Raw genomic sequence first — 16,837 nt, forward strand, 5'->3', positions numbered from 1 at the left:
AAAAAATGTATATGTACAGTTGTGTAGTTTGTTTTACAGGGAAAATCGTATATGCGGGAAATTACCTACTTTTCATTCTGAATAACACTAAGAGACTATGGGTGTAAAACAGGTTTCAAGCTACACAGCTATTTTTAAGACACAGTTGTTTAAGGATCATAAAAGTTTGTTTGTTAGTTTTCGAGATAAACGAACTTACTGCGTAACTGCAATTTGATATTCTGTTAATTGGAATCTGTCACATCGGACGGCTATATCAATTGTTCAAATTTTTAAACTTCGACCTAAAAATCGATTACTTGCTTCTAATTTTAGACCCATAGTCTCTTACCCAAAGTTGTTTAGAATTATTATTACCAACAATAAAATAAAAAGATAAGATAAACTTTAAATAAAAAAATAAAACAACTTACAATAAAATAAAATGAAATAAAACAAATTAAAATAAAATAAAGTAATTTTAATAAGAGAAGCAGTTAAATATAAAATATTAAAACTGAATTAATTAAAAGAAAATTTCCAAAAATATTTTAAAACAATTTTGAAAAATTTATTAATAGAATGCAGTCTAGAAATAATCATGAGTTTGTTTCTTCATTCACACAAATCTAAAATCTCAAAAATAATTTTAAAAAATTTTATCAAAGAAAATGTTATTATCATTTTTTTAATTTCTAGCTAACAAAGAAAAAATATAATTTTGAAGTTCTTCCTTATTCTTTGTATTACTAACAGCCATAATTGTCATAGCTTTTAATGTAATTGTTATACAACCAATAAAATGTTAACATTGGCAATTACGCGCCACCGACAAGAAAAAATATAAAAAAGCAACAGAAAGAGAAAAACTTAAAAAACAAAAATAAGTCAGAAAGAAACAAAACAATGAAAGCAATGACAAAAATATATTTTTACTATTTTGCGGAAATACAAATTAAATAAATAGTAAAGAATAAAGACAACAAAATCAAAAAATGAAAGTAAGTAAGTAAAAAGATCAAATAATTCAATTGAAAAAAAAAAAAATTTTAAATAATACAACAAAAATAATAATTAAAAAGTCCACTTCAATTGTTCGCACTCGAAATCATAAAATGTGCCAGTAGATAGAATAACAATTTTTTATACATATATATGTACCTACATCTATCACATAGAATAATAAATATTTAAAAAAAATAAAATAAAAATATAAAAATTAAATAAAGTGTCTTACAGCATTATTTACTCCATGAATAAGACAATTTAAAGCTGGTTTTCTATTATTGCTGCTGTTATTATTATTATTATTGTGATTATTGTTGTTATTATTATTGTTGTTGTTTTTACTATAATTGTTGTTGTTATATGTGGCTAATGTAAAATATTTGTAGATGGTGTGAAAAGAATGAAATATGCTGACATGAGTGATCGGAGTCGGTTGTGGCGCGACTGAGTGATTTGTTGACTGACTTGTTTATTTTATTAACTTTTTTATTATTCAATGATGTTGTTGCTGATGTTTTTCGTTTTTTGCTCAAGCACCCGATTTACAGATATAATATTTTATTTTACTTTTGCGCTATTTTTTGTACGATATTTTTCGTAATTTATTTAAACTAAACAGCTGATCGACATTAAGCGCCGCTTGTCAGCTTATGTGCTCTTAGAGAAGATATGAAAAAAAGTAAAAATAAGCAAATTGATTAGTAAATGCTAAGCATATGCTAGGCATACAGCGATGGTTAGTGAAATGGAGACATGGAATATTTGATGTTTAACCTTTAAGTATTGGTGCCTTAAGCTTCTCTCCCATAGGTTGCTAAATTGCTTCTTAATTATGAAGCTTTTCCAAGGAAAAATATTAAAAAATATAGTTTTCAATGCAAATTTTTTCGTTATTCTACAAAAGACCTGAAATCTCGTTGAGTAGAGGTCTCAAAAGAGGTAATTGGTAAAGTAACTGAAATACGCATCATTTCTGGTCCCGAGATTTTGATTTATGGAAATGGTGTCAAAACTGTCCTAGAAAAGAGTGAAATGAATCAATTGAAACCGAAAAAATTCGAAACAAAATCTCTTAAGGAACTGAAGGCCTTTTCAGACGAGCTTAAACCGCTAAGACACCTAAGAAAGTTCACCAGCTTTTCCCCGCAATCGAAAGAACCCACTTCAATGCTGCTAACAAACTACTACAGCCAACAGTTTCTATAATATATGTCACAAATTTTACTTCAGAGGCCGTGTGAGTATTGCACACGCATTCGAATGCCCTCATTCACACCAACAACCAGTGCGACATGCCATTCCAATAACGCAATCCGAGCACACACGCCTCATTACCAACTACAAACATACAAAACGAATGACAAAAGAAATTGTTTTGAATTCCGTAAAGTTCTCGTCAAACACCCAGTGTGTTTCACAGCAACAAACACAGCGCAAAATGCGATTTGTGTATGCCGCAAACGGCGCACAACTGTCCATCCACTYAGTCAGCGAGTCAGTCAAGGCGTCAAGCGTGYGGCTTATGACCATAATTCGCGAATCAACTTCGATCATAAAAATAAATTCAAATCAAGCAAATACGCCGCAAYATCAATAAATGTCTGGGCAGTCGATTTGTACGAGTATTGTGTACCAACTGKGGCAATAACTTGCAACAAATTTCATTCTAATGCCTTGCGCCGATTTGCAGTGTGTGTTTATGACACTTCTTACATTTACTCTACACCAACCATATACACATACATACATACAGACATTTATGTTATTTAGTTTGGACTTTGGATTGGTCGCAATCATTGGAGTGTCTGCCTCTGAGCTGTCTGTCCAACGGTGGACGCCTAAAGCAGCCGCATTCCAAACATGCTTATGAATATTGTTGCATTTAATTGTTGTTGTTTTTGTTGCAGTTATTATTGCTGTTTGTTTGCCTAGTCTGTCTGGCATCTTGGCCAGATGGGTATGTGCTTTCATGTGTTGCCACTTATTTCTTTATCTGCCTTCGTCTTGTCGCGCATATAAAATATTGCATTTGGATTTCAATAATAAAGCTCCCAGCTGAGTGGGTGTGAAATTGTASATTCGTAGATAATTTTCGAATATTGCGGTGTCAACGGCGACGCATTATTAATTTGCACCCCACACATTCTTACTACCTTACTAAAACCAACCAACCGGATGTGAGTTTGASAGAGAGTGTGAGAAATAGAGAGAGACGGGAAAAGGTGTCAACTGATGTGTTGTCGGAAAAGAATTCCATGTGGTATCTGTAGTCTATAGTTTGTGAAAGAGAGAGAGAGAGAGAAAGATAGAGAGTGCTAGTTCTACATGTGGTTGTTGAAAATAATAGTTTATTGCTTTCTGTAGAATTTGAGAGTACAATTTAGTGATAATATTATACTTGAGAATACCTCCTCGGGAAAWTTTTTAACACATCTGATCAAAGTTGACCCGTACTGAAAAAAATGTAATTTTTTTGAGGTACCATCAGTGCCTTCAGCGAATTTTAGTATTTTCGACGGCATATTGAAAGTGTTCAACATCTAGCAAATGGCGCTAGTAAAATGTGATGTTGCACAAAATATCAAATTTCGCTGAAGGCACTTGAAGGTCGTTCCTAAACCCACGTTTGGTCATCAGTATTGATGCCTCTGATGGATGTAGGGTCCTCAGCTATGTTAGTCAAGCTTTTAATTTGCGACCTCAAATCTATGTCCTTTTTGCAGAAGATTCAAGAGTTTTAGTAGGAGTCTAGCATTAACTCCCAACATAAACAAAACTTTAAACAAAATGCAAAATKATGGTTCTTTCTATTATTTTTTTTTAAGCACTATTTCTTTAACGTTTTCAGTGTTATCTTAACAGGGTGGTTGCACAACTCGCATGCTTTGTGTAACACAAATGCTTGTGTTCATGATAAACTAGACTTCTCAAAACACTTCTGCAAAATTTTTAACTATTTCAGAGCCGTGGTTTCATTAGAAACTAAAATTCTAAGCAAACTCATCCATGGTAAATATCGATTAGAGTGCAATTTAATTGCAGTCCGGGTCATATTTGMTCATAGTTCAATTAACAATAAAGTGTTAATAAAATGTTAACTTTTTTGGGAAACGGGAAATATAGAATATTGCACTAAATTTTCAAGTTTATCCGAGTAATAGCTATGGAAATAAAGCCTTGAGAACTTGAGCGCTCGAGGCTAGCTAAGCTAAGTCTGCCGTCTATAAGCCCGATTTACTCGAAAACTCTTTTTTGAAGTCGGTTGGCAAGATTTTTCGTCAACTACTCAACCGATCTTCATGAAATTTTACACAGATCTTTGAAAAACAATTCTTACAGATTTGGACGAGGGATTTTTTTCGATTACAACTATTTGAAAAAAAAATGTCGGGAAATTTTGGTTTTTTTTTCTAAAAATGTCTGCCAAAAATCCACTTTTCAGTTTTTTCCCTCCGTCCCAGTTCTAAGTTAAGGTTTTGGCTAAAAAGAGTTATCCTGCCAAATCGGACTCTTCCGAGGGGTCACTGGGAATGGCGCTGTCTCTTATACACATCTAGATGTGTATAAGAGACAGATTCTACAACAAATATAGAATATTGCACTAAATTTTCAAGTTTATCCGAGTAATAGCTACGGAAATACAGCCTTGAGAACTTGAGCGCAAGGAGGCTAGCTAAGCTAAGTCTGCCGTCTATAAGTCCGATTTACTCGAAAACTCGTTTTTGAAGTCGGTTGGCAAGATTTTTCGTGAACTACTCAACCGATCTTCATGAAATTTTACACAGATCTTTGAAAAACAATTCTTAAAGACTTGGACGAGGGATTTTTTTCGATTACAACTATTTGAAAAAAAAAAAAATGTCGGGAAATTTTGGTTTTTTTTTTTCTAAAAATGTCTGCCAAAAATCCACTTTTCAGTTTTTTCGCTCCTTCCGAGTTCTAAATTAAGGTTTTGGCTAAAAAGAGTTATCCTGCCAAATCGGACTCTTCCGAGGGGTCACTGGAAATGGCGTCGCAATGGCCGAATTTTAAGTTTTTTAAAAAATTTCAGAATTTCTTAGTTAAGAGTGTATACCACTGCCACGCCCACAAATCGCCATTTACAGAAAATCTATGTATAAAATGTCATTACCAARCACTAAATTAAGATATAAAAGTCATATTTGGCACAGGGGATCGCAGTAGACAGGGACACATTTGAAAAAAAAAAATGTGAAAAAGGAGGCGTAGCCCCGCCCTMTAATAAGTTTARTGTATATATATCYCAAACCACYTAAGCTACTACAACCAAATTCGCTCCGCGCAAATATTATAATAACTCCTACAAATATTGTGAAAATGGATGAAATCGGAGGATAACCCTCTCACTTCCCATATAACGGTACTGTTAAAAACTTCTAAAAGCACAATAAATCAATAATTCAATAAACCAGATACATTAGATTTTACCACCAAGAAGGTATGAGAGAGCTTTATGAGAGCCGGTGTGAAAATTGGACGATGGGCCTTGCWCCGCTCACTTTTTGGTGAGATCCCATATCTTGAGATCTGACGATTGAGCGATTTCGACAAAATTTGGTGTGTTGTATTTCTATTTCTGGTTGTGAAAATGAGCGAAATCGGACAAAAACCAATAACTTSATTCGTTCAGTTTCCAGTACACAAATATCAAAATCAATTAATATAATTTAATAACCCTTTGCACTAATAATGTATTTAGTGTGTGCCACTAAAATATTTATTAAAATCCAAGAAAAACTGTTCAGATCCCTAGGTACCGGATATTTAGACTACAGTACCTATAGTTGACTTGCGATATATACTTATAACTGAAATTAAGGGATGATCCTTCTCTTATAATGATATGCCTGTATGTCAGAAACGGGTTGAATCGGATAATAACTTTCCTTAGCCCCCATGTACTTAAAATAAAGATAATCGAACTTCCGGCTAACTTTGTACCGCATATATCGGCCAAYATGTGAGTTAYCTCAGTGGAAATAAGTGAGCGTRTTTTAAACATAACAGTGTATMTTTGCGYCAAAAATAGTTAAATTTGAGCAAGAACTTGGCCTAGCGYGCATGTAACTAATATCTGGATTTTCGAACATCCGGTTGACTTTACTCTACGTATTGTTTTTACACCTTAAAGTATTCGCCTGGTTTTAATTTTTTCAAGTTGCAAGATTAAAAAATGTTCGGTTGCACCCGAAATTAGCTCTTTCTTAATTGTTTTTTGTGATTTCATCTTGAGCTATAATATATTATAAAGTTTTATTCTTTATTTCAGCTTTACCTGACACAAATCCTTATCTGGGAAAGAATTCATGAATTTCCTAAAATTCAACGCGTGGTGAGTACATAATTCCCTAATTATTGTTTTTTTTTCCGAAAATTTAACAGAAGCTTCTATTTTCTGCTTAATCAGTTTAAATTTATGGATGAAATACTTTTTGCATACCAAACTTGCAATAATATTTTGAGTATAGGAAAAGAATTAATAAAATACATTACAGAATATTTTAATCAAGAAAAACTACTTTAATATATAATTTACACGCCAACAAATAACCATGTCTGTATGTAAGTTAATATTGAACTATACTTTAATGCTGTATTTGCATTTCAAGTGCTAGTTTAAGTAACACAGCTGCGGAGTGAACAAAAAAAAAATTAAAAAAAAAATAAAAATATTTAAAAACAAATAAAGCAACTTGGTTTAGTAGCAATCTACGCAATGTTGTAAGCAATTCAAACGTGTTGAACGACAGCAACATAACATTAATTACACAAACGCTTTTAAATGCATATTTATGAGCGCCGCCACCGTTGTTGCTGTTGTTGCGGACGCGCAATCTTGGCATGGTCAAGCGTCAAATAGCGCGCAAGTGGCACTTCAGGAAATCGCTGACATGCGTACGCACACACACTCTCGTGCAAGTAGTTGCACATGACACTGAAAAAAACTAGAAAACCACTGAGTGCTGCAATAAATCTATGTATCTGTAKGTATATATTTACAGACTCGCTTRATGCGTTGYATGCGGCGGCAGCGCAGGCGCGGAGTAAGAAAAACCACAAGCGCACGCATGCGAGCAACCGCGTTTGCGCCGCTGACCACCAAATCCATAAACCTTTGAGGCTGTCACAGCAGCTGCACGCTCRCACATACATACGCATACATATATGTACAATGTTGCATAAATAATTCCAAACACCTCATCAGGCTAGGCGCAGCCGCACAAGCTGCCGGCCAACCACTTTGAGCGCCATTATAACGCRTCCTCATAGAAGCTTGAGTGTCGCTTAAGTGCGTAAGACACAATATGACGTGTGTAGGTAAGAGTACTTGTTTAGATGTATGTATGTATGTAYGCATAAGCCTTCATAAAGGTGAATGGTACTTCTGCATGTGCTTTTACTTGTCGTCTCTTATTGAATACACACACATATGCATAATTTCAGTATGTATTAACATACACAGGTAAGCGTGATAAAGTTATGCCGTGTATGCACGCATGCGCCAAAGTGCCACATATGCTAAGTGCCAAGTTATTGCAAAGCAGCGACATTGAAGTCGTAGCCGGAAGGTTTGAGAAATTATGCTCGCCGATTTTTAACAACATGAACGTGTGGTTCTTGAGGAAGTGCGGCAAATGACTTAAGACATGCCGCCGTTAAAATAATTACAGTTGTTGTTATGGTTATTTACATATGCAACCATAACACTTTTCTATGTGAACTTTTATTTATGGACAAATTGTTTATTAGGTTGGCAAGTCTATTGTAAAAAAATTTCATATAAAAATATTTTTTTTTTTTGTTTTTTGCCTTACGCACTGTGTTAAATAGAAAAACATATATTTCTGACTGGGTAATAAAAGTTAATAAGTGGCAACTCTGTTAGACACAAAATATTTAAAATAAAAACTCAACTCTTTCAAAAAATATTTGGAAAAATAATTACTTTATATTTTAGCTCTTCCCATTTTCTGAAGCACAAAAGTTTTATTTCTAACCGGAAAATTCATATAAAAAAGTGGCAACTCAGTAAAAAAAAAAATGTTCAGAAAACATTTATGTGTCAAAAAAAAAACAAAAAAATGTTCAGAAAACATTTGTTTCGACACTGTATAACAAAAAAGTTGTACTTTTAACTGGATTGTCAAAAAAGTGGCAACACTGTCACAAACATTTTTCAGAAAACAAGTGAGTATACAAACTTTTTTGACACTACCCACTGCGTTTAACATAAAATATCATTTTTAACTGTATAAATAATATTAAAAGGTGGCAACTTTGTCCAAAAAAATTTCATAACACAATTATTGACAGTTTTTTGACACTACAAACTCTGCTTGAYAAAAAATTTCAGCCAACGTATTTTTTTAAAAATTTTGAGAACATCCACTCTGTTAAACATAAAGGCTTTGAGTTTAAAGAAAGTTAAAATATGGTAACTATGGGGGAAAAAAAAATATTTTAAAAATGAACTATTTGATATTAAAGCATTTTTTATATTATTACTTAATACTTTTAATAATATACATTTTGTTGGCAACTCTGCTAAAATTGTTGCGGATAATATGAAATTTCTATATACATACATAATACATATATATATAATGGGAAAATACTAGGGTATTTTTATTTTTGAAGTGTCTACAGACTAGTAGAATTGAATAAGGGGCCACTCTCCAAAAAATGTTAATTGAACTAGGATGATTCGATAAGTACTTAGCCTACCCAAAAATTCACTATAAAAATTCTATCTGCTTCTAAATTTCTACCGATCCAATATTTCCCAACGTGGGAAGGCGTTCTTTGTCTTCGGAAGTTAAATCAAAAAGCGCTTGGACGCTGTAAACGTTAGTCCAAAGACTTCACAGACCGAGGAACAGTGAAGTTCACTTAGACATGCAATCAAAGGGAGGATGTAAACAAGGCGTCTTACTCATCGATGGTGGTCAGAAGGAGACTATGAATGTCATGTTGGCAGTTAGGGTGATGAGCAAAGTTTACTTGGATGTCCAAGCTGAAATCAACATTGACTAACTGAAGAAGGATCACTGGGCTTTATTCCAACGATTTATTTGGCCCCAGATGGTAAAGGCTTTTCTATCATGACAACGCCCTAGATCACTCCTCTCCTGTGGCCAATGCCAAACTGGTCAAATTAGTTTGGGTCCTGATACCCTATTCAACATAATCTCCAAACTTTTTCTGTGCGATACAAAACTGTATGGACTGAAGAGGGTATCACCTTCATGACTTTGTAGACCGTCAGAAAAGAATCAGGCGCGTTAGAGAAGTAGCAGAATCGCTAAAACGAGACTACGTAGGGAGCCAGTATATCGCCTTTGCAAAGTTTTCTTTCATTTGTAGGCTAAGTATATACTATCGGACCAATATTATATATACGAGGTGTGTTCAAAAAGTATCGCGAATTTTGAATTTTCGCGGGTTACGTATATTCGAATTTCGAATTTTTGTTACGTTATGTTGGTACTCATGTCTCTCACTTATGCCGACAAAWATTGGCTTTTGCACCACGATAACGCCCCTGCTCATACATCGTTGCTTGTGGCAACGACAACACACTACATTTTGGCCAAAAACAACACACTAATGATGCCGCAGCCACCGTGTTCCCCAGATCTGGCACCCTGTGACTTTTTCTTGTTCCCTAAACTGAAGAGGCCCACGAAAGGACGACGTTACGCTTCTCTTGACGAGATAAAGACGGCATCGAGGGAGGAGCTGAAGAAGATAAAAAAAAATTATTTTTTGAAGTGCTTCGAAGATTGGAAAACCGTTGGCACAAGTGTATAATATCTCATGGGGATTACTTTGAAGGGCACAAAGTAGATATTCATGAACAAATAAATAATTTTTGAAAAAAACACAAAATTCACGATACTTTTTAAACACACCTCGTATATAATAAGATTTACTTTAGTTTAGCTTCAGTTTTATTATAATATCCCCCGAAATTTTTTATAACATGTCTCTTTGAGTAGTTTAGAGGTTTAAAATTTAGAGCGTCATAAAGAAAATTGCATACAGACCTAGCTACGCCATGCTTTTATTAAACCGGCTAACTTGATGCTAAGTCATATTGACCGGAATCTAAATCTTTCATTGTCTTCATAGTTTCTTTTGTACCGTATAATAAACAAAGTAGTAATTATAATCTGAACAGTCGATTTAGCCTGATCYGTCTGTTTCCATATACGCCGACTAGTCCGTCAGTTTTAAAGGAATATGTAGATCGGAAAATTTTCACGTGTCCTCTTCTACCCTGCTCATATAGTCCTTTGCATGTACCGATGATGGCCCTGGGCTGGCCAAGCTTCCGCGGTGCCCAGCTATCTAGTAGTAGATCACAAGAGGATAGGAGCGCACTGACACGCTTTACAATTTCCTGCGGCTTTGCATTGGCCAGTCTTAACACAGAGACACTCGATRCTATTGATWRCGGGGTTAGGCACTCCTTGACCAGCCCTCAACGCACTGTTAATGAGTTCAAGGCTAGTATCGACGTTCTGCTACCTAAATGAATRGTAATTTCTCTGAAGGAGGCTGCAAATCTATTGCTACGTTAATGGCTGCTCCTTTGGCTTGGAAAACACTGCAATAGTCAGTAAGTCTGAAGCTGGAGTTGATAGAGAGCTCTGACAGTAAGCTTTACGGCCATTCGTAAAGAATCCTACAACGACTTCTTCCCACTCACAACTCCGTCGTCGGAGAGATATTAGATATGACTCAATTATCTCTAACTGATTATATAAATTGTTCTAATGGTACAGTGGCTCCAAAAATGTTATGTGCCTGGTAGCAGCCGAAAGTTGGAGAAATATTATGACGATCTACGAAATCTTGCTGGCTCTTCAAACAGTTCTCTTTTATATTAAACTTTTCTCTGCCTCCTTTTTATGATAGCACTTCTTAAAAGGCWGCTTTTTTCAATCAATTAAATAAAACATCAACGCAAACGCATTCCAGCTGTATGGCAAGCATTTCGTGACAGCAAAAACAAAGACCACAATTGTCACATTCCATGCAAGCAATGTCTGCGAGAGCATCTTGCAACGCGCAATATATAAGCAAACGGCTGGCATGTAACTACAAATAAACGCTGCGAACGTGCAACAAATCACTAAATACACGCTGGCAACTAAACAACAACAACAACTTACAACATCAATAATCCAAAAATAAACAGAAATGGCCAAACGACAAATAACAAACGGCCGGCAGCCAAAAGCCAACGGGCGATAGATAGCCAACGGCGCAACAGCCGCGCACCAATGGGCCAAATGCGAGCAACAGCTACAACACAAACGACACACTCCTGTGTATGTGTGCGTGTGTGTGTTTGTGATGTGCATTGATTGCGACAAGGCAAAACTCACCTGTCCAGGAATGGCGTGGCCGAGCTGGAATCCGAACTGGAGACATAACTGTGATACCCCTCCGATTGTGCATACGACGATTGCTTCTGATGATGGAACAACATGGCTGGCTGATCGTAATAGGATGAGGCGCGTATGTTGTACTCCTCGAGGCCGGCTTGTGTGAGGCTGCACTGATCGCTCATGTCATCCTGTAAATGGACAACGGAGAAGAAGAAGAAAAATATAGAATAAGTAAAAGSAAGCAAATRWGTAYATGTATGTATGKGTGTGTGTATTTGTGCGGGTTAAAGATTGATTGAGTTGGTGGCAAGTTGTTTTCCCTGCTTATGCATATGTAAATATATATGTATATAATGCWTGTTGCACGCAGCACTTAWAAACTAAAGTGGCAGCAACAAGCAGTTAACCGGCTAACTGGATTGTTTATTGTGCGTCTGGCTGGAGCTGGAGCGCTGGCGACCGCTAACTAACATTCTGCGTAATTTTGTGCGTTGCATGAATGCWGCTGCTGCCACTGTTGGTGTTGCCACAACAATTTAATAAAATGCGTGTTAGAATAAGTAAACAAAACGAATTGTAGAAACAGCTAGAGCAACACTGCCGACGCTTGTAACTAAACTATTTACAACAACAATTATAACACGTTGCCACAGCGGAAGGAGTGGCAACATGCCGCAACGTGAAGTCAGTGGCAATGTCAGTGCGTATTGCGTTAGTTTAAGCTGAAATAGCATGCCACATATACATACATAAATGCAACAACAACAACTCATTGCATAAGTTGCGGCGTGCACCGATAACGCTGATGACGCTGCCAATATTGATTAGTGTTCCGAGTGCCACGTCGCTTTGTTATGCTACCACCGTTGCTACTGTTGTTGTTGTTATTGTTATTGKACTTGCTACTTCGTGTACATGTGCGTAAGTGCGTTGCACGGTGGCACGTTGGCACAGCTTCCGTTGCTCAAAAGGTTGCTGGCCGCCAGTTGCCGTCGTCATCATAGTTGCCGCAGTTGCCTTAGCAGTTTATGGCAGTGGCAACAGCCGGTCAGTAGTGCGTAATCGCGCGCTGTTGCATGCCCTTGTTTTTCATTTTATTTGCTCTCCTACTTCCTCTATTGCTGTCATTGTTGTTGTTGCTGTTGTGGCTTGCAGTTCGTTTGTTTGTTGCCACATAAACGGTTATGTGCGCTCTTGAAATTCTTGCAACATACCTCCAGCCATAAGCTGCTAGAACAGCTGTACCAAAAGACTACTTACAACAACAACAGTGCAGTGCAGTGTAGCAGYAACAACAACAAWAGGTGGCAACTCCAAWGTGAAATGCRTGCTCTTAAGTRTTGTTGTTATTGTTGCTGCTACTATTGCTGTTGTCATTGTTGGTTTTATTAGCGAAGCTTTGGTTGTTCTTGTTCTCTTTGTTGGCCTTTATGTTTTTCTTCTTATATGCATACATATGTACATTKTTGTTGTTCATGTGTGTGTTTTATGTTTCTAGAAGCCGTTAGAAATAAATTGCTGCATCATTAGGCACATTTGCTCCGATGCATTGTATATTATAAGAATCTTCATGCGTCTTAAAACATATCATCCGCTGACTAAGTGGTAGACCAGTGTTCATAATTACAGGAATAGCTGTCTAGAGGCTTCTACTTGTAAAATATTTGAATAATTTTTTTTTTCTGTATTTTACATTTTTCTATACATTGTTGCTCTTGGGCTCAATGACATAACCAGAGAAAAAAGTCCATAATTTTTGTCTCAATTTCTATATAATTTTTTTTACATTGGATCGTCTTTAAGCTCCATTGGGTAATATACTGGAAAGCCAAAAAATACTTCTCGATTCTGATAAAATCTCTTCTTTGTCACTTAYTTCTCTTCAAATTAGAGACCAGGTCATTTATAATATTCTTCTCGTCGATAGTCTAATTTTCTTCCTTATGCCTTATAGTATAAAGCCAGGTCTGCCATAACGTAGAGGTTGAGTGCAATTTTCTATTTGATATTTCATATACATACATATGTATGTAATTATTTTTTGGCTACCCGTAGAGATGATTCTTGGAACTTTCAAAGTACATAATATTTTGTACTAGTAAATGCTCTGTTAGTAAACATGCTTTTGGTAACCTGGTGAGTATAATATACTTACATCCATATTCGCAGATTCTTTTTTCAGAAACCCGTATTGCCTTCTGAGAACAGTATCTGAAATGCCCGTRCTGCAAGATTTATTTAAGATGTAGTTTACTTTGAGATCATTAGAACTGACTTAAGCCTGTTAGGAGCTTTCATTCAATGTCACAATTTCTTGAAATAATCGAGTCTCCAAACTTTTCTCGCAATTATTTGGAGAATCTTCTTGAAACCAGATGTGTTCAAGATCAATTGCTTCCAATTGCGGCCATAAAAAGGTGGTTATCATCGATTTATACCGATTAGCGGTGTAACCAGCTTTATTTCGAAAGAAGTACGGACCGATGATTCCAACAGACCTARAGCCACATTAAACTTTCAGTTTGTATTTACGTTTCTTAGCAAAAACGTTCTTGGCAAAAMACTTGARCAGTCGATTTTCACAAGCTTCAGATAYCTTTTGAGGCAAACTATCCGCCACCAAAATCATTTGCAATAAACACGAACGGAAAATAAGCATTTGGTATCAATCTAAATCCGGACTATATGATTGATGCAACCTCCCAGCCAAGCTCCCGGAGCTTCTGGYGAGTCAGTATCGATCTTTATGCCCTGGCGTTGTTCTGAAGGGTCAAAGTTCTTCTCTTTGGAATTGGCCACTTGATTCCCACAGACACATCACTGCATTATAGATTTTTTAATAGATGGYATGTAAACAAAAATCTATGAAAATTCCTACAGTCTTATTTAAAAAGCCGAATATCTCGAGAGGTTTTAATGATAGCGTTTTTGGTCTCAGATCTTTTTTGTAGCAAATAAAATTGTGTACAAGTTTGTCTTGTACATTTTTCTATAGCTCTTGTCATTTACGAAATATATAAAAAAATAGACCCCGTACTACCTCGCCGGTGTGAGTTTCGACTTTGTCGCAATGTGCACTTTTGTAGAGTGTTCAATTCTGAGGAATATGAGTGTAAAGTCAAAGCGATGCCTTAAAATGCCTCTGAGCTATAGAGATTTAAAGACAAAAAATTACGATTGTCTGTATTTTCTATGGAAAATTTTTACATGGACTCAAATTTTCAGTGAAATTTTTTGGGGGTGTTTCCAAGGAAATTTCATGATGGGATTGAAAAAAATGAATAATTAAAAAAAAAACACAATAATAAACATATATAGTTATAAGTCTATGCTACTGATATATAATATATGTATATACATATTATACATACATATATACATATATTATACATATTTATATCCGTTAAAAAAACACACCATGGAAGTTCGATTTCCTTTCTCACCTAATTCATCGATCACAAATGAGCAGCGATCGCTTGATTGCTGGCCAATGATGAKCATCGAATAGAGGTTGACCACACGAAGTGCGTGGCAAAAGCGGATTAACGCTGCTGCAACACAAATAAAAAGTGATCAGCGCTTACTGCTAGAAGTACGCTGCCGCTCGTTTCAGCTGCTGGCATTACGTGGCGGCAGCATTATGCAACAAATTAACACCGAAGCRTAAAAAACGTTTGGAACAACAGCTAGAGTAACTTCCTCACAACAAAAACAACAATTACAAACATAAAATATTGCCACGTTAGCACCATGACCTCGCACAGTAGAGAAACGGTCGCCTTGCAATGCTGTAATAACAACAACAATCATACAAAATGCTAAGAAAAGTAGAAAAAGCGGTGAAAAGTTTTTGTTGTTACAGCAACAATGCCGTCGAAAGCGGACGATCAACATAGCAATGACCACAATTTGTCATGCTCTTCAACCCATTGTCAGCTGCTGTCGAAGCAATAACTATGGCAACACTAACAACAACAACAACAGTAACAATAATAATATTAGTTATAATACTAGTGGCAGCAACACAGCAACAACARTTGGTCTGTAGAGTATCAGCCATTACCACAAARCACTAGGCCCATTAGTAATGGCCAACGGTCAGCTTCCCCAGCTGCCGCACAAATAAAATAAAACGCACTCGGCAAGCCAGCGAGCAGAGCCGGAGTGATGATACCGCAATCAAGCAATGAAGTGTGAAAAATACGAGGCAAAATCGTAATTGTTGGGGCAAAAAATAATATGAAAATCATTGGTATACTTTTTTCATTGCTTTATTTTCAAATGCTTGAAAGAATTTACCGTTATTTATTTATCAACTTTTTTATTTATTGGTCTGCCTTTCTGTTTTTAACAGTGTTGGGTTAGGCGAGTTTGTGGCAAGAGAAATAAATAAGCGTTATGAGCGAGATTGAATACGAATTRAGGGCTTATTAGTCAAATTTGAACTTCTGAAGTTTAAATATTATATTTATGAAATTATGAGGGTAGCAAATATTTATCAATTATAATTTTCAATATGGTATATGATCAAATTTGATCCGGACTGCATTTAACAGTAGTCTATAAGCCTAGGCTTGGATGGACTTCAGTGCGTTTATCGAATGACGTTTAATGGCTTCAATGGACTCTTGGCTCGTTCCCGAAGCAGATTTTTCAGTTCGGAAGCATAAAATAGACACAGACAGCAACATCTGGCAAATACGATGGCCAAGAGCTCGGTCAAAATCAGGCTAGAATGCAACGTTGCAATATCGCGGTTCAAGAATTTTCTGCCCACAAATACGGCAGTTTACGGGAAATTACTACATGTAGACAAACGCCCCAAAACGACCATAGTGGTATTYAATATTTTAACCAATTCATGGATAATCATTTCATGTTAATTCAAGAAAACAATAAGCATACGCCTGATTTTTAAGCAACTTTGACGTGGTCTTTTGGGTCTCGGCTAATTTACGGCAAGATAGCGAGCTTTTTGGATATCTTCGACGTCATATTCATAAACCCATGCCTCGCAAACASTAATGAAGCATTTGAATAATGAATGGTCTAAAGTTACATTGGTAAGTTTTCCTTTTGCGATCTGTRCTCGACGAAATTTTTGCAAAAGATGCAAGTCGTTTGGTAAGAGTCTATCATTGACCCGCTTCATATGCTAACCATATGTTGAGCCAATCCATGGCAACCCTTATAAAAAATATTTTATTTAAAAGGATTTTAAACAAACGAACACGAAACAAGGAGGTACCAAAAAATCAAAAAAAACTTTATCGATTCGATTTGCATGTGYAAATTAAATGAATCAGTCCGGTTCAAATTTGATCAGCTGTTGTAATTATTATATGTATATTAAAAAATAAGAATCACACATACATTTTTATACCCTGAACAGGGTATATTAATTTTGTCACGAAGTTTGTAACACCCAGAAG

At 35.9% G+C, this 16,837-nt stretch overlaps 1 protein-coding gene across 1 annotated transcript in view; it reads right to left on the bottom strand.

The window, feature by feature from the left end:
- LOC108978912 (protein Shroom) overlaps positions 1-16,837 on the bottom strand; it is a gene marked incomplete at its 5' end in the record, with an annotated part of 254,171 nt that overhangs the window by 169,874 nt on the left and 67,460 nt on the right. Inside the window, one exon of the mRNA XM_018949426.1 lies at positions 11,403-11,593. Within this exon, the coding sequence (XP_018804971.1) occupies positions 11,403-11,593 (191 nt within the window). The remainder of the gene's footprint in view (positions 1-11,402; positions 11,594-16,837) is intronic.

The sequence above is a fragment of the Bactrocera latifrons genome, unplaced genomic scaffold, assembly GCF_001853355.1.
Source record: "Bactrocera latifrons isolate USDA-ARS-PBARC rearing strain unplaced genomic scaffold, ASM185335v1 scaffold_13, whole genome shotgun sequence".
In the NCBI taxonomy this organism is placed as follows: domain Eukaryota; kingdom Metazoa; phylum Arthropoda; class Insecta; order Diptera; family Tephritidae; genus Bactrocera; species Bactrocera latifrons.